This window comes from Lepus europaeus, chromosome 1 (assembly GCF_033115175.1).
Source record: "Lepus europaeus isolate LE1 chromosome 1, mLepTim1.pri, whole genome shotgun sequence".
NCBI classification, from domain to species: domain Eukaryota; kingdom Metazoa; phylum Chordata; class Mammalia; order Lagomorpha; family Leporidae; genus Lepus; species Lepus europaeus.
Genome location: NC_084827.1, coordinates 175,596,440 through 175,618,940, shown reverse-complemented (window position 1 = coordinate 175,618,940; position 22,501 = coordinate 175,596,440). Strand labels below are relative to the sequence as shown.

Here is a 22,501-nt window from a genome sequence, read left to right as displayed (position 1 = left end):
TCGCTGCTTCTGGGGCCACACAGTCAGGGCTCTGGCCAGCTCTCCTGCAGCTTACGACGCTGTCCCCGGCCATGGGATCTAACAGGGTGGTCCGCAGGCACTCACACAACTTGACGGACTGCGGAAGCCGGGCTCTTCCCTCCCACTCCTCACCTGTGACGCGCAAGCTCCACCTGTCCCCAGAAGCCGTCAGAGGACAGGGGAGCCAGCGAGGCGCACATCCTACTCTCTTTGGCTGAACCGGGAACAGTCCTTCTCTTTAGGGTCAGCTCTGCTGGCCTCCCCTTGCCTGCTGCCCCCTCCGATGCCCAGCTCCACCCCTGTGCCCAGGCCCACCGGCCATACCCAAGCCAAGGTCAGAAGTAAAAGATTTTTATTGTTCTGCAGACACTTTTGAAAAGAGATCTGAGAAAATATACAAAGCGAGCGAGTCTCCTCCCCAGAGAGCACCCAAGTCTGGCCGGAGGCTCAGGGCTGTCAGCATCAGCGAATCCCAGGTCAGGAAAAACATGCAAAAGTAGGGAGGAGGGGCGGGCGCTGCACTCGCCCGGAGCAGGGGGCATGGAGTCGGAGTCGGGAGGGGGCGCAGGGCAAGCAAGGAGCAGGCTCTCTCTTCCGTGCGGGGTCCCTGCAGGGTCTCTGGAACCAGCCCTGGGCTCGCAGGAAGCAATGACCCCATGGCTCCTCCCCGGCCTCGGCCACCTGCTCCCGCCCCCGCTGCTGGGGGGGCCCCACTTGTGCTGCTGGGGCCAGGTTTGGGCCCTGGCTCCCGGCTTCTTTGGTTCCACTCAGGAAACATTTGTGCTTGACAGGCATCCCCACCCCAAACCCCAGGGTCCCGCTGGGGGGCTCAAGGCACTCACAGGAGTCCTGGGGAGACGCCGGGACAGCCACCTCCCCTTGTGCTCTGGGGGGGTTCCCACCCGTGCAAACCCCATCTCTCCCCTCCCCCACCCACACCCTCACCAGAGGGTTCCTCCTTCAGGGCCACCCCTGGGCCCGGCCTGACTTGGAGGAGGCGCCCCTCCCTCCCCTACGCCCAGGGTCAGCAAGGGCGCCCCCAGAGGCCACCGGGAGAAATGCAGACAGGGCACATCTAGGGAAAGGCGTCCACAGCACACAAGCAAGGCAGTGAGGAGGGCAGGAGTGGCCCCGGAGGAGGAGGGGAGGGGGAGGAGGAGGAGGGGAGGGGGAGGAGGAGGAGGGGAGGGGGAGTAGGAGGAGGGGAGCAGGAGAACAGGGCGGGAGGGCGGCCGGCCTCACGCCGCCCCACAGATGAGCGTCTCCACCACGAAGGTGTTCTCGAAGTGGCGGATGGTGTTGCAGTTCTTGGCCCCTCGCTTGCTGATGCCTGGGAGGAAAGACAAGGCCCGGTGAGGCCGGACCTGCCTGGAACCAGCGGTGGGGCCTGGGGGGAGCAGCCCTGGGTGTGACTGCCAGGGTCGCTGGGAGCAGCCCAGCGCCATGGGGACAGAGCGGCAGCTCCAGTCACGGGTGGACACTGGGGCGCAGCCGGCCCAGCCACTGCTTGGGACTCGTGCACCCCACGCGGGAGCTCCAGTTCAAGTCCCGGCTGCTCCACTCCCCACCCGGCTCCCTGCTAATGCTGTGGGGGAGGCAGTGGGCGGTGGCCCAAGTGCCTGGGCCCCTGCACTCACTGGGAGACCCAGATGGAGTTCCTGGCTCCTGTCTGGTCCAACCCTGGCTGTTGTGGGCATTTAGGGAGTGACCCAGTGGATGGCCCTAGGGGTGTCACTTGCCCCAAGCTGCCCTGTGACTCCAGCGCCAGCCATGGTCTGGGGCCGGGGCGGGGATGGGTTCATGGGGGTGGGGGGGGGGGGGGCTGGCCACTCACGCCTGCGGGAGGCCCTGCGCCGCAGCCGGTAGGTGTCTTTCCCATCACACAGGTGGCGGATGAAGGAACCCAGCGCCTCCTTGTCACTGACGTGCTCCGTCACCACCATTTCCTCCTGGATGGTGTACGTCTGCGGGAGGTAGGTCCCCCTCTGCGAGGGGTGGCCGGGCGCCGGGTCAGCACCCTGGGCCTCCCTGCCCGTGCCCAAACTCCACCCCGCCCGCCCTCAGGGTTCCCACGCTGGCCTTTCCCACTCCCAGGGCAGCGCCTCCCGCCGCAGGGGGCGGGGCATCCTCTCTGCCCACCCCTGGCCAGGACTCCACGGGGGCGGGGCTGGGGAGGACCCCCACCTCGCCCCCCACCTTTACGTTCATGAGGAGCTCCCAGAAGTTGCGAGGGGGCAGCACGATGGTGGTGTTGAGCTCGATGACGTAGCACTTGTCCAGAGAGATGTCGTGGTAGGCGGTAAGGCCCTGAGCGGGAGGGGGCGGCGTCAGGCCCCGCACAGGCCAGGGCGGGACCCAGAAGGCCTCTGGGGGTGGGGGTGGGGGTGGGTGCACCCTTTCCGTGCCCTGCTCCTCCCGGGCCCACATTTGCAGAAGGCTCAAACTCCACTGTATGCAAGCCACAGTGTCATGGCTGCAGGGGCCCCGCTTGGGGGCTGCAGGGCTGAGGTGCCCAGGACCTCCAACGTGCGCTCCATCTAACCTGTGCCGTCCCACCACCCTGTGTGGGCCTCCACGCAAGAACATCAAGGACCCCAGGGCAGGGTTGGCACTGACAGCCCCTAGAGGAGCCGGGCTGCAGGTGCTGGCCAGGGAGGGTGGGAGCCTGCGTCCCGCTGGCCTCCGGCCACTGGCTATGCAGCCTGGGTCTCAGCCTGGGTGATGGCCCGAGAACGTGCACCTGTGCAGAGCCGCACACGCCATGCACTGGGCACACGTGGGCAGAGACCGCCCGCATCTGCAGCCGAGGAAAAAACCAACCACGGCCGGTTCACGCTCAGCTGCAGTCAGCCCACCCAAAGCAGGGTCTTCAAGGCCCCAGCAAACGGAACCACAGAGCTCCTGTGCAGTCTGTGTCCGCAGCAAGCACCCAGGCTCCTCCTTGGGGTTCTGCACCCCCGGGAGACACCGCCGCCCACCCCGGCCGCCCGCAGGCCGCCCTCACCCGCTGGAAGTCGTGGATGATGTCTGCGGCGTCGCCGCCGCCAAACTGGGGCACGGGGACGTTGATGTGCTCGTAGTTGTCCTCGAGGTAGATTTTCACGTCCTCCTCCAGCTCCATCCGGGTGTGCGTCTGGGAGGACAGCGAGTCCTCGTAGAGCATGCCACAGTGGAAGAAGTTGTCCCGGGCCAGCTGAGCAAGGGCAGGCAGACACACACACACAGGTCACGCGTGCCTGCTACGCATCCCCTGCCCGGCCTGGGCAAGCAGGGCTGGTGGTACTATGAGGCCCATTTCACAGAGGGAGAAACTGAGGCATGTGGGGACTCGGGTCCAGGGCTGCTGGTGCTGGCACGCAGGTGCGCTGAGCCTTGGACAAGGCACTGCAGTGTCACAAACAGCAGGCTGGGTGGAGCCAGGTCTGCTGGGTCCTAGGTGGAGGGCCTTTCCCAGCCTCAGTTTCCCCATCTGTAAAGTATGACAATTCCTAAAGTTGCTTCTGCCTGAGTCTGAGATGGAGAGGGGTGGCAGGAGGAGGGCCCTGTCACCCCGGGCCCTGCAGAGGGAGCCTGGGCCCTGTGGGGGTACTCACCACTGCTGTTATGGCCTGCAGACCCTGAGGACATGGGGAGGGGACTGGAGCTCCAAGGCCACCAGGGCCACCTCCAAGCCCAATGGCTGCTGGTCCCCACGTGTGGGCCAGAGTGGGAGTTCAGGCAGTGCCAATGCATCTACCGGACTGGCTGGCCAGTCTCCTGCTTCTCTGAGGACCTCTAGAGTCCTGCTCGGGCCATCTTCACTGACAGTCCCCTCCCCTAACAGGGTGCACACTCTCCAGAGCACGTGTGCTCCCCTGCGGCTGCCTGGTCAGCCCCAGCCAGAACCCCTGGGTCCCAGGACCCAGACCTATGGTGTCTGGGCTGCCCAGGGACTGGATGGGCTGGGAACCCCAGGAGGTGTGAGTGGGGGCTGGGAACAGCAGAGACCAGGAGGAGCCAGGGTGGAGAGGGAAGCAACAGCCCGGAACACAAGGGGAATGGGCCAGGTGGTGGGAGGAGGGCACTGGGCCCTACATGACCAGCAAATTCCAGTCCCTGTCCCTGTCCTGAGACACACAGCTATCCTCTGCAAGGACTTTAACTGCACATCGCCGCCACGCTTCCTGTCCTGTACCGCAGACATCCATGTGCAGGATGGAATCAGTCACTTCACTGGCATGACCCGTGGGCACAGGGTCCGAGCCCTGGTGCTACTGCCCCAGGGCGACAGGAGCTGGCCAGGGCCAGAGGAAGCCCTGGGAGGAGGGAGGCTGCGGGCGACCCAGGCTTCTCGCTGTCCCCTCTCCACATGCCGGGACACCTGTGTCTCTTGTTCCCACTCCTCTGTCACTGTCTCAGGCCCCGGGCCCCTCACCTGAGCAAGGAAGAAGTATCTGTAGATGTAGACGGAAGCAAAGGCCAGGCCCATGAGCAGGACAACCACGCCCATGGACAGGTAGCACACGCCGCCCGCTGAGCTCTTCTTGGCACGGTGGTAGGGGGGCCGCTCCTCCTGTGGATGGCAGTGCCGGGGCCAGTCAGGCACCCCAGGGGGTGTGTCCACTCCCCTGATGCCCCCACCCCGCCCCAGGTGAGGCCTCTCTGTTGGCCAAGGCTCAGAGGACACCTCTGGGAAGGAAGCATCCCTGGCCTCCACTGGCTACAGAAACTGAGAGCCACCGGACAGGCACCGAAGTGACCCCTGGGACCCAGCAGGTGCATTTTGAATGAGCCGGGCTTTGTCCCTTTCATGACATCAGCTGTGCCCAGCATCTGTGCCCTAATATACCACAGGGAAAGACTGGGCTAGGGGCATGGGAGGCTACTGGACTCGCTCGGGAGACCAGGAGGGCAGGGGGCTCGCCTCCAGCCCCAGCAGGCCATCGGCGTGGCATCTATAGGGTAAAATCTGGAAGCAGCTTGGAGCCAGAGAGCTCCTGCCAGGAGGGAAACGTGGCTGTCACGAGGCCAGACAGCTCCTGGGAAAAACTCTTCTAAGAATCAGGCCTGGGCTCAGGATCGTAGCTGTGGAGCAGCCAAGAGGCCAGCCAGACCCCGACTCCAGGCCGCAGTGGGCAGCGGGCAAAGGTGTGCATCACACAGCAAGCCTGACCCATTCGGAACACTGGGCTGTGTCAGCCGGTCGCCCTAACACAGGCGCTCGCTCACCCCTGGAGAGGCTGCAGAGGCCCTGTCTGTCTGTCTGCCACTGAACCCCTCCTCTGAGCGGTCCAGGGACCACCACGGGTGAGGTTAGACATCCGTCCCTCCGGGAGCTGGCACAGGCTGGGAGGACAGCTGGCCATGCTTAGCCCTCTCCTAGCCACAGTTTTCCCCATCAGCAAAATGGGCAGCCCAGCCAGAAGGCGCTCCACCAGGTGTCCTGGGGTCGCACGATGCTCGCTTGCTCCCTTCACCGGGCAGGCCAGGCCCAGAGCTCTCAGCACAGCAGGGGCCCTGGGCCTCAGGGAGCAGGGCTGAGCCCCACCAGAGGTTCCGAGTCCTCTCTGCCTGGCTCTGGCCCCTCTCCACGCCCAGGAGAAGCACTGGGGATGTGGAGGCTCCTATCCCTTAGCCCTGCACATGTATCAGCAGCCAGCCGGTCCTGCCCTGCAGCCCTCACCCCAGCACTGCCCGGGCCCCACCCATCTCCTCGGGACCTAGGGCCACTAAGGTCACTGGTGAGTGGCACAGATGGCAGCGGGCCCCGGGGAGGCGCTGGGGCTCTGCAATGGCCTTGACTTTCCCCACTGGGCTCCCAAGAGTAGCACCAGACAGGGTGACACTGCCAGCACCTCCCAAGGGACAAGCCACCAGGGAGTCCTGCAAACAAGGTGGCCTCTGTCTTGTCGTGGTCGCGATGGGCCAGAAGGTGAGGCGACCCACCCAGGGACAGGCCAGGCCACCAGCACATGCTGTGACTCCTGCCCCTGTGCCCAACATACCCCACAGCCTGCACCGCAGTTAGGGGCTCAGGAGAGACACGGCGGCTGCCCCGCCTCAGGTCCCCCAGGTAGAATGGGATTAAGACAGACAACCCGGGAGCCCTCTGCAGAGGATAAAAGTAGCACCATCCTTATCAGCCTGGCTCTTCCTTTTTGGGACTGTCACCCTGGTAGGTTGCTAACTGCACCGTGGTCCTGCTTTTGCTCCTGGATTCTAGAAAAATTCTAAAGGCTGCTTGGGAGAACTGCGTAAAAAGAAAGAAAAAAAGAAAGAAAGAAAGTCAACGGGCCATGAGGCGGAGCTCTACAAATTCACAGGCAAGGTGAGTCTGGATTCACGGCTGCCCTCTTTCCGATGGCCAGAGTGGGGGTGGGGGCGGTCAGGCATCTCCCTGCGCTAGGGAGGGAGGTGGGGAGAGGAAGCCAGTGAGGACAGGGGACAGGGCGGGTGGGTGTCCACGTGTGGCTGAGGAGGGCAGAGACGCCAGCCAGGACTCCCACGTCATCCAGCCGAGGCAGTAGGCAGACCTCTCTCCCGGCCAGGGCTACCGCGGGAGATCAAGATACCCAACCCCAAGTAGCTCTCTGGCAAATTTCCACTGGTTACTGTGAAACCGCAGACCTCTGCAGACACGGGGCAGGCTCTGACCTCTGCCTCCATCGGTAAACAGCAGATGCCGACAGAGGCTTTCTCTCTCAGATCTCCGCACCTGCCCAGGAAAGCCAACCTCTGGCCCAGGCGGAGGTCACCACACGTGGTCATCTGGGGGTGGTTACCTGTGGGAGACTTGATCTGCACAATAACACAACCCCTGCCCCTCCGCTAATCTGGGTGGCCACCACCCCAGCCGCCTGGAGCCCTATTTCCTCCTGTGGCTAGAAATGCTATTTCAGCTTCAACCATCTGGCCCTCTGAGTCTCACACTTTGTACATGGTTCCGGGGTCTACATGTGCAATAACACCTTTGTTTCCTGTTAATCTGCCTACTGTCAGTTCATTTCACAGCCGGCCAGGATCAAACCGTCAGAGGGAAAAGAGAAAAGCTCAACTTTCCGTGACGCTCAAACATGGCCCTCACGCTCACCCCCTATGGACAGCCAGGCACACATCCGGGGCTCTGCCACCTGCTCTCTGCTGCGAACCCTCCAAAGCACAGAGACTGAGCACCAGGGCTGGCAGTGAGGCAAGGCCAGAGGCTGCCAGGAGACAGGGAAACACATGGACGGCCCTGCCTGGAGGCAAAAGGCACTTCGGGGAGAGGCCCTGGCTCCTGCCCCAGCCTCCTTTGCCTGCTGGGCCCACGCTCATATTCTGCAGCCCGGGCCCCCAGCTGTGCTATGGCTGGTGGCCTTGGGTTGACAGCGGTCAGCCTGGGCCCGGCCCTGAGACCCCCACAACCTCACCTGTCACCCACCCAGAGAAATGTTGCTCCCCACGCGGGCAGCAACTGACAGCCAGGCGTCTGGGGGGCTTGCGTTGCGGAAGTAGAAAAATACTGCAGTTTCCAAGGCAACGGGACTCCCAGGCAAAGTGCCTCTCGGTGCACTCGTGCGGGCACGTGAGCCAGACATCCGGAGACCTGAGAGGCGCCTGGGCCCAGATAGTGCTGGTGCAATGATTTAGCAAAGCCAAGGCCAAAACGGACAGGGGGAAAGCAGCCCCCACAGCCCGGGGGAAGGGCTCCCCGGCCTCCTTCTCTCAGCAACAGCATCTGAATTAATGGCAAGCAGCTTCAGCTGCCAAAGGCCGGGGCTGAAGGCTGGGGGTGGTCCCGGCTCCCTGCCCTCACCCCGTTCCTGTCCTCAGCACCCTGAAGCTCCAGGCCCCGAGGCAAGGGCACCAATGGGTGTGCGTGCGTGTGACACAGAGAGAGAGAGAGCGGGGAAGGCAGGCAGAGGCCCAGCCCGGGGGCGGGAGGCGTGGGCACCCCTGAGTACACGGGCCCAGCAGCACAGATGTCACTAGGAACACGCCACATGCTGCCAGGGCTCAGGGGTTCACCATCAGCGGCCCCCACCCCTTCTCCCTGGAGGCTCTGGGAGGAGCAGCCCCGGTGGCAGCTGGCAGAGCTCCCCAGGGAGAGCTCAGAGGGACTGAGGTAGGTAGGGGTGGGGGGAATCTGGTTGTGCTTCTGTGACAACCTCCGAACAGCCCTCCCCTCACCCCCCCGCCCCCCCCCCCCCGCCCCGACTCATCCTTGGCTGGCAGTTTGTGGCACGGCCAAGAGAACGGAAAATGAGGGAGATGCAGCAAAGCCCCCTTAGCACCCCGCTCCAACACCAAAGCCCCGGAACAGGCTAGGGACGGACATCAGCGGCGACAGCCCCCATGCCTCCAGCCAGCAGGCACCAGGGGTCTTGGGTGGGGAGAGAGCTGGCCAGGCCGGCCTGCAGGACTGGCAGAGAAACCTCCCCTACAGCTCCTCCAGCCCAGGGCCCAGGGCCAGGACACACAAGGAAAGTGAAATCCGATCCCCAGGTATGCGGGCTGGGGGAGGGGGCGACACAGGGGCCATTAATCAAAGGCAAATGCGAGGAGAAAATCACAGAGCCCAGTATTTAACCTGTTCCACTCCCCCATGGCCCCACAAGCCCACACCTACGAGCGTGCGAGCATGTGAGTGTGTGCGTGTACCCAGCACAGGCCGACTGTCGGGAGAAGGCAGCGGGCTGCGGGGCCAGAGCTGGCCACGGCCTCCACGGAGGACCCAGAGGGGCTGCTCCCCGCCCAGCCCCCTTCCCAAGCTGCAGTCACACCAGCAGCCTGCCCTTCTGTGCAGGTCTCTCAGGATCCCGGAGTCAAAATACCCTGTGGGGGAGACGGAGGCCAGGCAGCTCCCCGCCCCAGGCACTTCCCTCCAGCCTCAGGTCTGGGGACAAAATCCTCCCTGGTTCCAGCCTCTGCCCTGAGGGTGTCGCGTGGCAGCCTCCCGGCCCGCAGGCTCTGCAGGGACCACGTGTGAACACCACGGAGGGGTTTGGGGTCAAGGCAGAAGAGACCTGCTAATGAGCTGTCCTGCAGGAGCCCCGTCTGCCTGTCAGTACCCTCACATGGGCAGATGCTCTGTCCTGGGGCCACCTGTGACACGGGCTGCCTGTTCTCACCGCTGGGGGCCAGAGGAGCTGGCTCCATGCCAGGTGCTAGGCCAGGGTTGCGGGAGTGGGGGGGGACCACCCCTGTCGCCCAGGTGAGGGCAACAAGAGGCTGGCAGCCGTGAAGTGTCCTCCAAGGCTCCAGGTCTGGCAGCGATGGGCAGAGCCAACCCAGGACATCCAAGCTGCAGCTGCTGCCGAGGCGGGGGCTGCAAAGCCTCCTCCGAGCTGCCTCCCAAGCTCCCTGTGGAGGGTCAGAGCTGGAGGGGGACCCTGTGCAAGGAACCAGGTCTGCAGCAGGCGCCGGGCCATTACCAACAGCACGAAGGGAGATGTTGATGTTTCCATTTCAAGCTGGGTCAGGGAGAAGAAACCCAGAGCAGGATGAAAAGCCAGGAGCCCGGGGCCGGTGCTGCTGGGAGGCACCCAGGCCACCCCCAAATATACGTCCTGAACGTATTTAAGACGGCTGCTGGCCGGAGTAGCTCTGAAAAGCCATCCGTGTGTGTGTGTGTGTGTGTGCGCAGAGATCAGCACGGGTGGAGGACACCCACTGTCAGTGACGTGCGTGGGCGCAAACACTGCTCCCTGCCGGCCCAGGCAGCATCTTCACGGGAGGAGGAGGCGAGGGGTCTGTTCTACCTGGTTCAGACACAGATCGCCACTACAGGTGGTCTTCCAACGTGGGCACCCGGGACACTGGATCTGCATTAGCAACTTGTATTTGTGGTGACTCTCTTCCTTCTCATCCTTCCAAACTTGGGTCTCCCCCCTCCCTGCTTTGTACTGGACAATGAACTCCAGCCACTGGGACTCTCCTCTGCGTCCCCTGTGTGGAGGTTCCCATGCTCACGCGCCCAAACACTGCTTTGCTTCCCTATTAATCTGTCAGTGTAGGGGACCGGTATGGTGGTGTAGTGGTAAAGCCGCTGGCTGCAACGCAGGCATCCTGGAGAGCGGCCCAGGTCCCTGGGCTCCTGAAGGCGCGTGGGAGACCCAGATGGAGCTCCTGGCTTCAGCCTGGCTCAGCCCCTGCGGTTGTGGCCATTTAGGGAGTGAACCAGTGGATGGAGGATCTCTCTCTCGCTCCCTTCCCTCGCCCCCCAACTCTGCCTTTCAAATAAGTTTTAAAAAGAATCTATCAGTTTACTTCCTAGACTGAAGTCATGGGATGTTCAGCTGGAAGAGAAACTGAACCGTCCTGGTGTGGGGCTCTGCCACCCTGCTCAGCAGGTTGCTGCGGGAGGAGGTGCCGAGAAATACGGGGTGGGGGTGGGGGTGCAGAGCTGGAGCCCCAGCCTCCCGCTGTCCAGCCCAGGTCTCCTCCCCCCCCAGACGCAATGGCTCTCAGTGCTCAGTCCCAAATCCAGCTCTGAGCCAGATGCCTGTCCAGGGAGAAGCAGTGGGCATGAGCACCACCTCCTGCCAACAACCCTGCCCCTCCAAGAGCTGAGAGGAGAGGGCTGGTGGCCCTCGGTAAAGGGCTTTTAAGAGCCCTTTGGAAGCTGCAGCCCAACACCTTCAACCCCTCACCACCCTGCTCTCAGACCAAGAAGCCACCGCAACCCACCAGGAGGCAGGCTGTGCACCTGCTCGCTGTGGTGGGCACCCCCGGGCAGGCAGCTCACCCCACGCTGGCTCTGATCAGGGCGACCCCCATCTCTGAGGCCTCTCTGCAGCAGCCCCCTCCTCCAAGGCCCAGCTCATCCTCTGCGGGCCCCTAAATAACCCGGGGCAAGACCATGAACTTGGCCTGCAGAGAGCAGGGAGCCGACAGACTTGCTCAGCTCAGCTCGGCCTCCACGGGCGGCTGTGGCTTCGGGTCCCGGGGACACCTTTGCCGGGGTAAAGGTGTGGCAGCTCGCGCGTCTAGACACTCTGCTAGCAGACACGGCTGTCCACGACGGCAAGCCCCCACCCCTCCTCGGGTCAGAGTGCAGCCTGGAGGAGAGGGTCGCGCCCTGCAACTCCGGACCTGAGAGACCCGGGATACGGAAGGCGCGGGGGGCGCGGGGGAGCCCTTGCGGGGCTGCAGAGAGGGGTGGAGGCTGCTGGCCTTACGACCCCCCCCCATGCGTTCCCGGGGCGCGGCCCGGTGGGTTCTGGTTCATTTCCAATCACTCTCCGGCCGATCAGTACCCCCGGGAGACCAGACCCACACTTTCCGCCCCCAAGCAGGGGGCATCAACGCCACCCACCCACCCACCCAACTCCCCATCCAATCGGGACCCACCGTCGCACTTCGGGGAACCTGCGGCCACCCTTCCTCCCATCCCCCACCCGAGGCCACGACTCGCGCCCCTCCCCCTTGATTGGAACCAGACGCTCCCCCTCCCCCTGCCCGCGGCCGGGCGCCAGGGTCCCCCCCACCGCCCACCCCGCCGCCACCATCACCACTCCGGAAGGGACCCGGAGCGCTTGCACCTGAGGACCGGCGCCTCGGACCCCAGCCCGCTCTTGTTCGGCTGCCGCTTTAGGACGCGCCCCGAGCCCCCTCCTCACTTGGCGAGGAGGGGCCCTTTGGGACCCCCCCCCAGCCCGGGGCGCCCCGGCCCCGCTCACCCTGGCCGGCGTCAGCAGGATCTCGGCGGCCGGGGCGGGCGCCGCGGCGGGGGTCGCCGCCGGACCCTTGTCGGCCTTGTCGGCCTTGACGCCGGCGACGGCGGGCTGGAAACTGATCTTCACCATGGCCGCACCGGCCCGCGCGTCCGCCCCGCAGCCTCTGCCGTGCAGCGTCTCCCGTGCGCCCGCCGCACAGCGCTCCGCAGGCACCGGAAGTTTCGGCGGCGCTGGGTCCCCGTCGCTGGCGCCGCCCCCCGCCCGCGGGAGGGCCCGGGCGCCCACCGCGCCTGCGCCCCCTGCCCGCCCGCGGGGCGCGCAGTGGCCGCTGCCCGGGTCGGGGCTGGCCGGCGGCCCGGGCTGGGCTGTCCTCTGCCTCCCGCTCGCCGGCTCGCCTGGTGGCCACGCGTGGACCCAGTCCCCTCGCAGCCTGTTCCCGTCCCGCGCGGTCTCCACGACGCAAACGCGGCGAGACCTCCACCACCACCCCCTCCTTGGGGACGCTGGGGCGCCCTCCTCCTCCAGCCCGCGCTGGGCGGCGGCTTCAAGGCCAGGCGCCTGCCCGCCCGCGCCTGGCGTGGCCCCTGGACCCCTCGCGCCTCCCGCGTTCTCCGCCAGGCTCCTTGCGCCCCTGGTTCCCGCACAACCTGCCCGAGGAGCGGAGGCCGCCCCTGCGCTTCGACGCCCGGTGGCAGCTGCGGCTCCAGTGTCTGGCCCACGCGGGAAGATCCCCAGGGCAGGTGTCAGAGCCTTGCTTTTCCACCCCTGCGGAGTGGCGAGGGCGCGGTTCTTGGCACCAAAGCCCTGCTCCCTGCCCGCCACTGTCCCCGGTCCAGGCTGCGCCCGGCGGCCCACCCCTAGCCTCGCCTCTGCCCTTGGGTTCAACAAAGACCTCCACCTCCCTCCCACGAAGGTCTCGAGGGGATTCAGGCGCCCGCGTCCTAGGCCTGACCATCTTGGCTCAGATCTTGTACAACCAAGCAAGCTTGACGACAAACCCATCAAGAAGGAAAGAAGCCAGCAGCCTCGGACGGACCCGGGCAGGGAATGGGGAGGTGGGGGAGGCGTTTTGGAGATGCAGGGGGATCTGGTTTGGACCGGACCAGAGGGGAGGTGCATGGACCACACCCTGCAGCCCCAGTGCTGTCGGTTATTAGACACAGACTTTAGACGACAGATGCCTGGGGTCTTCCACACACCTGGGCATGTCCTCTGAGAGCAAGGATCCTCTCACTTCCTATCCTCCACCTTTGTACCTTTTCTTGCTTTTTCCTGCCCTACTGAGCAGGGCTCAAGCACCAGGCCCGAGAGAGAAGTGCTGAGCCAGGAGGTCCTCCCCTTGCTTCTGAGGAGGTGTTGGCTGCCCTCATTGGCTTCACAGATCCCCTTTGTGTTAGCAGCAGGTGCTGTACCCAGATCAAGAGAAAAGCGTTCCTGGGTCCACAACCGACTCTCACTCTCCTCCCTCCTTCCACCTAGCACCCAAGAGTAGCCACTGCGCTCACTCCCTGCCCGCCGAGGGAACTCTGCCTATTTTTAAACACGTGTACATGCACGTGATGTGTTGTTTTCTGCCTGGCGCTCTTAGCTCGACACGTTGAGTGTGGGAGTTCATCCCTGCAGTATGTCGGCAGTCCGTTCATTCTCCTGACTGTGTGGTGCTCCTGCGTGTACCCCAATGCTGCCACCTGCTGCGGGAGTGACATGGCTCTGCCGACAGTCCGCAGTGGAACTGTCACCATCTGCTGCTGCCAACACGCTGGCACAAATGACATCTCAGTGTGGAGCATATCCACGTCCCAGACAGGAGGTGAGACGGCTGTGTCCCACCGGGGAGCTGGCGACGGAGGTGAGCGGACAGAGCGAGGACAAAGCCCCTCCTTGTCAGCTCAGAATCGTCTATAGGTGTTCGATTTCGGCGTCAAGCCTCGTGCATGGTCTTAGGAGTGATCCTCAGCGCTGGGTTTGTGACATGAGATGTTTTGGTGAAAAGTGCATCTTTGAAGAGCATCGGTGTGATGTCCTGCTCTGCGGATAGAGCCCTAGGGATTTGCACTGGTTACAAACAGTACATTGTTACTGTAATGAAACGCCGGAGGCAGCCTAACTTTAGAAAAAGGTTTGCTCTGGTTTTCTGGAGGGCCCAGTCCAAGATCAGGCCGCTGGTTCAGCTTCCAGCAGTGGCACTGTGGCTGACCGTGTCCTGAGGTCTGCAGGCATCACACTGCGAGAGACGGAGAGCCACACCTTCAGCAAGACGCAGTTGGAATGTGACAGGCCCGTCCTGCCCTCACAACATCGGTGCCCATGTCACATTCCTAGCAACCGGTCTTAGCGCCTCCGTAAAGAGAGGCACAGAATTCTATGGAAGGAATGGAGCTTGAGTGAATGGAGTGTGTGTGCCAGGTCCTGGGTGGGAAGTTTATGAAAATGTCAGGTCTAAAATAAACAAATAATGAATAATTTTAAAAAATGAAAATGTCAGTCCCCTTGCAAATCAAAGCAAATCCAATCAGACCCTAACAGATTTCTGCAGACAAGTGGAAGAACCCTCCTAAAATTGATGGGGCAAAGCTAACACCTCGAACTGCCGAGAGCTTTAAAGGAAAAAAGAAATGATGCCGAAAGATCTCAACAAAGCAGAAATAACAGTTCTGGAAGGAAACCTTGGTGAACAGGAAGTCTGGAGTGAGGACTTCCTCAGTACATAGGCAGGAAAGCAGGATGGAAACAGCGATGTATTTACCTATCTGGAAATACCATGAAAAGGGGCAGGCACATGGCTCACCAGGTAAGCTGCTGTTTGGGGCACGGGCATCCCATATGGGATTGCTGGGGTTCAAGTCCCGCCTCTGCTTCCTAGCCAGCGTTCTGTTCTCGCACACCCTGGGAGGCAGCAGATGATGGTTCTAGTCCTTGGGTCCCCGACACCCACATGGGAGACCTGGATGGAGTTTCTGGCTCCTGGCTTTGATCTGGCCCACCCTCACTGTTGGAGGCATTTGGGGAGGGCACCTGTGGATGGAAGATATGGAAGATAGAGCTCTCTATGTCTCTCCCTTTCTCTATAACTCTGCCTTTCAAATAAGTGAATCGATCTTAAAAAAAAAAAAAAAAAAAAAGACCATGAAAAGAGGCTGATCTCAAACTGGAAAAATTCTAATGAATTTCGATGGATTCAGGGAAGGTTGAGGATTTTTTTTTTTTTAAAACTAGGTAGCAATGAACTCAGAGAAGTGAGTTTTTATTACTAAAGAAGAAAGGGAAAATGAATATTGGGAATCGGTTAGCACAGTTTCACCTGGAGAAGGCAGAAGAAAGGACATAAATTAGTGAGAAAATAGGAAAACAGAAGAACAGATAAGTATTGAAGAGGCCATTCTTCCGGAAGAAATCAATCAAGCCTCAAAAATATAATTATTAAATAAGAATACTGATACGATAAGAATAATGTAACTACTAACATGGTGGGTTTGACAAATTACGAGGTATTTTTACAGTTCTATGGAATCAATATTCTTTTTAAAAAGATTTACTTGTTGGAAGCTACGCGCCGGGAGACCCGCGGACCTGTGTCTTGCCCGGGGACTCTCTCAGAGGCTTCGACCGCCCTCCCACCGCCTCTCCAGTCAGAAGCTCCGGGACCACCTCTCGGCCACCTCCTGCTTCTGGGACCAGCCCACCGCGGTTCTGTGGGCATCTCACCGTCGCCAACCATGGCCTCCCCCGAGGTGGAGGCTGCCGTCAACCACCTGGTCCATCTGCACCTGCGGGCCACCTGCACCTACCTCTCTCTGGGCTTCTATTCCGACCGCGACGATGTGGCTCTGGAGGGCGTGAGCCACTTCTTCCGCGAGTTGGCGGAGGAGAAGCGCGAGAGAGCGGCTCCTGAAGAGGCAAACCCAGCGCGGAGGCCGCGCCCTCTTCCAGGACGTGCAGAAGCCGTCCCGGGATGAGTGGGGCAAGACCCTCAACGCCATGGAAGCGCCTTGGCCCTGGAGAAGAACCTGAACCAGGCCCTCCTGGACCTTCATGCCTTGGGCTCCGCCCACACGGACCCTCACCTCTGTGACTTCCTGGAGAACCACTTCCTGGACGAGGAGGTGAAGCTCCTGAAGAAGATGGGCGACCACCTGACCAACATCCGCCGCCTGAGCGGCCCCCAGGCCTCGCTGGGCGAGTACCTCTTCGAGAGGCTTACGCTCAAGCACGACTAGGGGCGCCGGGAGCCAGCGGCGGCGCGTCTGCCCACGCTCTCCTGCCAGCCCTAGGCAGCTTGTTCACAGCCCTGGACCCTCTCCCAAACCTGGGACCAAACAGAAATAAAGTTTCTTGCTGCAAAAAAAAAAAAAAAAAAATTTAGTTATCTGTAAGGCAGAGTGACAGGGAGAGAGAGACAGAGAGACGGAGAGAGCAAGAGAGAGAGCGAGAGAGCGAGCGAGCGAGAGAGAGCAAGCTTCCATCTGCTGACTTCCTCACCAAGTGCCCACAGCAGCCCAAGCTGGGCCAGGCTGAGGCCGGGAGCCTGGGACTCCATCTTGGCCCCTGACATGGGTGGATGGCAGGGCCCAGGGGCCGTCAGCCACTGCATCCCAGGTGCATTAGCAGGGAGCTGGATTGGGAGCAGAGGAACCAGGACTGGAACCAGGTGCTCTGATCGGGGATGCAGCCGCCCCAAGCAGCAGCTGAGCCCTCTGAGACACAGCGCCCTCCCCAGACAGATACTCTGAAATGGATACGCCTGGGGAGACGTTTCAGTAGCCAGAATGGACTGGAGAAGTAGACTCACAAGGCCTTGTAATCAGGGAGACTATGGGTCTCGAGCAAAAATCTCCAAAAAACGGTTGTGAGCAGCCGGATCCTTTAGCAGGTGCTTTCTTTCAAAGAAACGATCAGCTAACTCTATTGATGTGTCAGTTAATCTCAGGCACAGATTATATATTCTGACACGAATCTGACACATGAAAGAGAAAAGCACCACTTCAGCTATGAGTGGGGGTGTGTGTGCAAAATCCAACAGAACATTGGAAGAACAGCGAGTAGCCGCCAAGTCAAACTTCTCCTAGGAAATAAAGACATAAATTTCGTGTTTGGAAAATCTATCCAAATTGAAAGAAATTGCTTTGTAAAATAATGCTGAAGAGAAAAATCTATTCAAACTTGAAAAAGCAGAAAGGGGAAAAACAACTCTAAAGACAGAACCCACGATGAGGACAATTAATGCTTTGTTATTTTTCCTCCAGTGTGTTTTACCCTCCAGATGCGGGCATGTGTGTGGGTGCTGAGCGTGTTTTGCAGAATAGGGACCACGCCGTGTGAGTGCATGTGTTCTCAGCAGGGGGCGTATGGGTCTCCCCCAGGTGGGACATCTGGCCACGCTGGGACATTTGCAGCCACCACAGAGCCTGGAGCTGCTACTGAACACCCAGCAGAGCCCAGGACAGTACCCACGACGACAGAGTTGTCCAGGCTGGACTGTCAGTAGCTCCAGGGTTGGCAAACCCTGTTGCAAAGTCTGCTTCCCGGCCCCCCCACCCAGGGAAGGCAATTTCAGTGCCTGCTCGGGTTCCAGAGACACTCACGGGCCTCCTACTGAACGGTGGTCTCATTGCAAGGCCTCTGCAGGTGCAATTGAGGTGTGGAATTGTGGAGCGGTCCTCTGGCTGCGTCCAGTCCAATGCAGGAGCCCTTCAGAGAAGAGAAGCTTCTCTGGTGAGAGGGAGAGGGATCGCAGCAGGAGTTGGGGAGATTTGAGCAAGGGGACTTCTGCAGTGGATGGTGTCAAGGCAGGGGAGGGGCGACGTGGCCGGGAATGTGCGCTCAGCAAGAAACAGAGACCTCAGCTCTGCCCCACTCGGAACTGAGCGCCACCAACCGCGGGAATGAGCACCAGGCCCTTCCCTTGGCCCTCCTGGCCAGAGTCAACACCTAGATGGTGACCTTGGGAGACCAGGTACGGGGCGAGGAGAGGTATTGTTGGCCACAACCCTCCAAAGCTAACGTGTTGGTGTTGTTTAAAGCCACTCAATCTGTGGTCATGGCGTCCGCAGAAGGCAAAATGTCTCTCGTTTTCATGGACGTCTCTGTGTGCAAATTTTTGTCTCCAGCTCATGGCTTCTTATTGTTACTTTTAAATTTTGTATTTATTTCTTTTTTTTCTTTTTCTTTTTCTTTTCTTTTTCTTTTTTTTTTTTGACAGGCAGAGTGGATAGTGAGAGAGAGAGAGAGAGAGACAGAGAGAAAGGTCTTCCTTTTTGCCGTTGGTTCACCCTCCAATGGCTGCTGCAGCTGGCGCATCTCGCTGATCCGAAGCCAGGAGCCAGGTGCTTCTCCTGGTCTCCCATGCGGGTGCAGGGCCCAAGCACTTGGGCCATCCTCCACTGCCTTCCCAGGCCATAGCAGAGAGCTGGCCTGGAAGAGGGGCAACCGGGATAGAATCCGGTGCCCTGACCGGGACTAGAACCTGGTGTGCCGGCGCCGCAAGGCAGAGGATTAGCCTGTTAAGCCACGGCGCCGGCCTTTTTAAATATTTTTTAATTTTATTATTTATTTATTTATTGACAGGCAGAGTGGACAGTGAGAGAGAGAGACAGAGAGAAAGGTCTTCCTTTGCCGTTGGTTCACCCTCCAATGGCCGCTGCAGCCGGCGCACCGCGCTGATCCGATGACAGGAGCCAGGTGCTTATCCTGGTCTCCCATGGGATGCAGGGCCCAAGCACTTGGGCCATCCTTCACTGCACTCCCGGGCCACAGCAGAGAGCTGGCCTGGAAGAGGGGCAACCGGGATAGAATCCGGTGCCCCGACCAGGACTAGAACCTGGTGTGCTGGCGCCGCAAGGCGGAGGATTAGCCTGTTGAGCCACAGCGCCAGCTGTATTTATTTCAAAGATACGGGGAGAGAGAGATTGAGAGAGAGAGAGAGAGAGAGATTTCCGATCTGCTGGTTCATTCCCCAGATGTGTGAAACAGCTGGGCCAGGCGGAAGTCAGGAGCTAGGAGCTCAGTCCCGGTCTCCCACGGGGGTGGCAGGGACCCAGCTGCAGGAGCCGTCCTCTCCTGCACACTGGCAGGAAGCCTGAATCGGGAGTGGAGCAGGGACTCAAGCCCAGACTCTGGTACAGAATGCTGGTGTCCCGGCTGGCAGCCTAACCACGAGGCCAAATGCCTGCTCCGACCTAACGCTTGTAAGTGAATGTTTTTCTGAGGACTAAATGACACACATTGTGTGGAAGGCTGACACAGCTCAGATCATCCGGGGAGTCCTCAGGGTGGCCATAGCAGAGCACCACCTGGGGTGGCTCAAACACCAGAAACTCCTTAAGTCCAAGTTCAGAGGCCCCTGTGGGAGAGCCTGCTGCCCGCCCGGTGCTGGCTTGGCATGGGCAGGTTTGTGGGTGGTCCTGGGTGTGCAGAGGCACTCCCCTCTCTTCTTCCCCTCACTTCCGCTTGTATGTGGGTCTGTGGCCGAGCCTCCCCCTCCCCAAGCGCACCAGGGCCCACCCTAATGCCTTCATCGCAACAGAGGGAGTCTGCGGTGGCCCTGTTTCCCACATTCTGAGGCCCTGGGGGCTGGGACTTCAACAGGCAAACCATGTGCTGGCCACGCCGGCAGCACGCGGTTGGCCCCCCCTACATGCGTATGCACACTTTAAAATTGATTTTAAAAAAGGGGGATTACTCTATTTCCTGATTTTTTTTTGGTCACTCCACAAAATACTCTGTATCCCCTTCCACATCATCAAACACATCCTAATTCTTTTAGTGGGTGTATAGGGTTCTACCTGCTGGTGCATCGTATTTTATCTGAAGAATCGATGGCGCTCCCGATGTTTGCTCTCACAGACATGAAGCTACCTGGATGCCTCGCACCCTTCTCGCTCCCTCTTTTGCTGTTTTTCTGCAGTAAGTTGCTCCAGGTGGGTCAGCTGGGTTTTAATTTAGAATCTTTCAGATGGGGCACATTCCTTAATGATCAGGAGAGACACAAGGTGGAAACAAAGATTTTATTACTTACAGGGCCTGGAGGCCACACACACACACAGGTCACGGCGATGGTGGGCATGAAGCATCCATGTGGGGCACTGGGAGCAGGGTGGTGCCTGGGCAGTTTAAAGCAAGCAGGTATGAGAGTGAAACTGATACAGGGGCCAGTGTTGTGGCTCAGTGGGGTAAGCCACCACTCGAGGTGCCAGCGTCCAGGGTCAGCGCGCTGATTTGAGTTCTGCTGCTCTGTTCCCAGTCCAGCTCCCTGCTAATGCTCCTGGGGAGCAGCAGGTGATGGCTCAAGTACTTGGGCCCCTGCCAACCACGTGGAAGACCCAGCTGGAGTTCCAGACTGTCCTGGCACCGGCCACTGTGGCCATTTGGAGACTGAATCAGGGGTGGAAGATCTCTCTATCTTCCTCTGTCTCTGCCTCTCTGTCTCTGTTGCTCTTTCAAATAAAATAAATAAGTCTTTTCAAAAAGGAACCACACTGATGCAAAGCCTTTCCTGCAAAGAGCTCTCATCTGGAAGTCCTGCCAGCCCCAGGCGCTGTAGACGGGAACGTAGCACCCCAGCTAGATGGCCACGCTCGTCACTGACCCAGGAAGCCTCGCAGCAGTGGACGGTGACAGCTCATGCCTCGCGAGAATACCTGACACGTTTTGACAACCTGCAGAAAAGCTGCGGCTCTGCACAGTCCCACCACCGAGGTCTTTCCTGTTCTGCACCGCCCCTTCCCCAGCCTTCCCCTTGCAGCGAGGGCGGCCCTGGCCTGGCAGTGAGGCCCAGCCTTGCAGTCATTGTCTCCTCTCTTTGTCTCTTTGTCCACACTGAATATATCAGAGCGCTCCGCACTCTGCCTCCGGTCTCCCCAGCACTGACTCTCACCGGGACCATCTCAGGAGCCTCCGGCCAGATCGTGCTCCACGAAGCCGCCAGAGGGCGCACTGTGAAACGTAACTGGGCCGTGCCCGCCTCTGCCTCAAACTGCCCTGGCATCCCATTTCCTTTGGAATAACCTCTAGAGGCCTGTCCGGGGTTCCAGACTCGACTCTATCAAGCCTCTGCTGGTTGCTGCTCCTTCTCCTCCTCCTCCTCCTTCTTCATTTATTTATTTATTTATCTGAGCGGCAGCGTTATAGAAAGAGAGGTCTTCCATCCCCTGGTTCACTCCCCAGATGGCTGCAAGAACCGGAGCTGCGCCGATCCGAAGCCAGGAGCCAGGAGCTTCCTCTGGGTCTCCCACGCGGGTGCAGGGGCCCAAGGACTTGGGCCATCCTCTACTGCTTTCCCAGGTGCATTAGCAAGGAGCTGGATCAGAAGTGGAGCAACCAGGACTCGAACCAGCACCCGTATGGGATGCCGGCACTGCAGGCGGCTGCTTAACCCTCTAAGCCACAGCGCTGGCTCCTCTGCTGGCTTCTGGACCTCACTGCTGCCTTCTCTCCTCCCCACCCGTTCGCTCCTCTTTCTGTCACACGTCTGTCAGGCAGGATCCTGCTCCTGCCTTCGCACCTGCAGCCAGGGATGTTGTTTCCCGAGTTTCCTGGTTACTTCTTCTTCCCTGGCCTCTGCACCGTGCGGTGTCTCCCCACTCCCTGCCGAGATCGCATTGCTCACAAATGTGGGACCCACTCACGTGCTCTGCCTCCCGCCTCTGCACTCCGCCTCTGCCCCAGGAGCCGGGGCTGCCTCGGTTCCCACTGCCGTGCTCTGTGGGAAGCCAGCAAGCCTGGCTCATGGCAGGTGCTCAGGAGAAATTGGCTGAGCCAAGGACGCTTAGAGGCCCCGGTAGCACACTTTTATCTTTAGCACTTGCTTATTTGGTAAGTGGAGAGAGCGTCACGTTGCTTTAATTTCCATTTCTCTGGTTACTGAGAGGTTTGGATATTTTCTCCTGTTGGTTACAGAGTTCTTTCTGAATAGCCTGCCCGCGTCCTTACACAGGCTTGCATTTTACTTATCTTCATAAAAACAGAAGATGCTCTTGGGTGCTAACATGAGCTCTGTTCTCAGAACTCGCCTGCGTTTTTCCACTCCAACACCTTCTTGGTTGCACTCATGAATTCTTTGCGATGTCTTCCTTGCTGGGACTCACTTTTTTAAAAAATTAAGTAATTTTTCATTTAATTTGAAAAGCACAGAGAGAGAGAGAGAATCTTCGACGTGCTGGCTCACTCCCCAGATGCCCACGACAGCCAGGGGTTTGGGCCTGTAGCGTGCACGGGGTGGGTGGCTGTGGAAAGGGAAGGCTGTGGGGAGGGAAGCCAGAGTTGGCTCTGCCGTTGTGTGGGTTTGAGATGCGCTCCCGGCATCCAGGGGACATCAAGCAGCGGTTTGGTACGTGAATCTGGGGTGTGTGTGGGGGGGGTTCAAGTTCACACACCCCTTTACAGTTTGACTCCCATGAGAGGTGGAATTTACTTCCCGGTCCCTTGAGTAAACGCTCTGGTCTGTGATTCGCCTTGACTCTGAAAGGCGGCCCACATGGTGCCTGATGTCTTGCGAGTTTCGCTTTTGCTGTCTTGAAATCCAGCTGGTGTGAAAGAGACAGAGTGGCCTGCTGCAGAGGCCGCGTGGAGCAGGTGCCCTGGCTGACCGTCTCAGCCAGTGCCCAGATAAGAGCCAGGCTGTGGACCAGCCAACCTCCACCCATCTGCCAACCACTGCGGATCTCTGAGCGAGCTCAGTCAACACCACACATCACAGAAGGCAGGCTGAGCCCTTCCAGAAGTCTGACATGCAGAAGTCAAAGTAAATAAGTGATGCTGTTTTTCTTTAAAGATTTATTTGAAAGGCAGAGTTACAAAGGTGGGGGGGGAGACAAAGAGAGAGAGAGCGTTCATCCACTGGTTCATCC

The 22,501-nt window shown here is 60.1% G+C and overlaps 1 protein-coding gene and 1 pseudogene across 1 annotated transcript; one reads left to right on the top strand and one right to left on the bottom strand.

Annotated features, from left to right (window-relative positions):
* Positions 1–361: 361 nt before the first annotated feature.
* ITM2C (integral membrane protein 2C) lies at positions 362–11,838 on the bottom strand. The gene is made up of 6 exons (XM_062202327.1): positions 11,661–11,838; positions 4,436–4,573; positions 3,026–3,214; positions 2,218–2,328; positions 1,856–2,006; positions 362–1,351 (listed from the first exon to the last, which is right to left on the bottom strand). Exons 1-6 carry the CDS (start codon positions 11,784–11,786, stop codon positions 1,260–1,262), a joined length of 807 nt encoding a protein of 268 aa, XP_062058311.1. The 5' UTR covers positions 11,787–11,838; the 3' UTR covers positions 362–1,259.
* A 3,535-nt stretch (positions 11,839–15,373) lies between these two features.
* On the top strand, positions 15,374–15,874 carry LOC133763623 (ferritin light chain-like; annotated as a pseudogene).
* The last annotated feature ends 6,627 nt before the right edge of the window (positions 15,875–22,501 follow it).

What these genes read in the sequence shown, in the direction of transcription:
- ITM2C (XM_062202327.1), bottom strand. Translation starts at nt 11,786, where the DNA reads ATGGTGAAGATCAGTTTCCAGCCCGCCGTCGCCGGCGTCAAGGCCGAC. An exon ending in GATACTTCTTCCTTGCTCAG is followed by an intron (nt 3,215 to 4,435) that starts GTGAGGGGCCCG and finishes GCCCTTGCTCAG; the next exon opens with CTGGCCCGGGACAACTTCTT. An exon ending in AGCTCCTCATGAACGTAAAG is followed by an intron (nt 2,007 to 2,217) that starts GTGGGGGGCGAG and finishes CACCCCTCGCAG; the next exon opens with AGGGGGACCTACCTCCCGCA.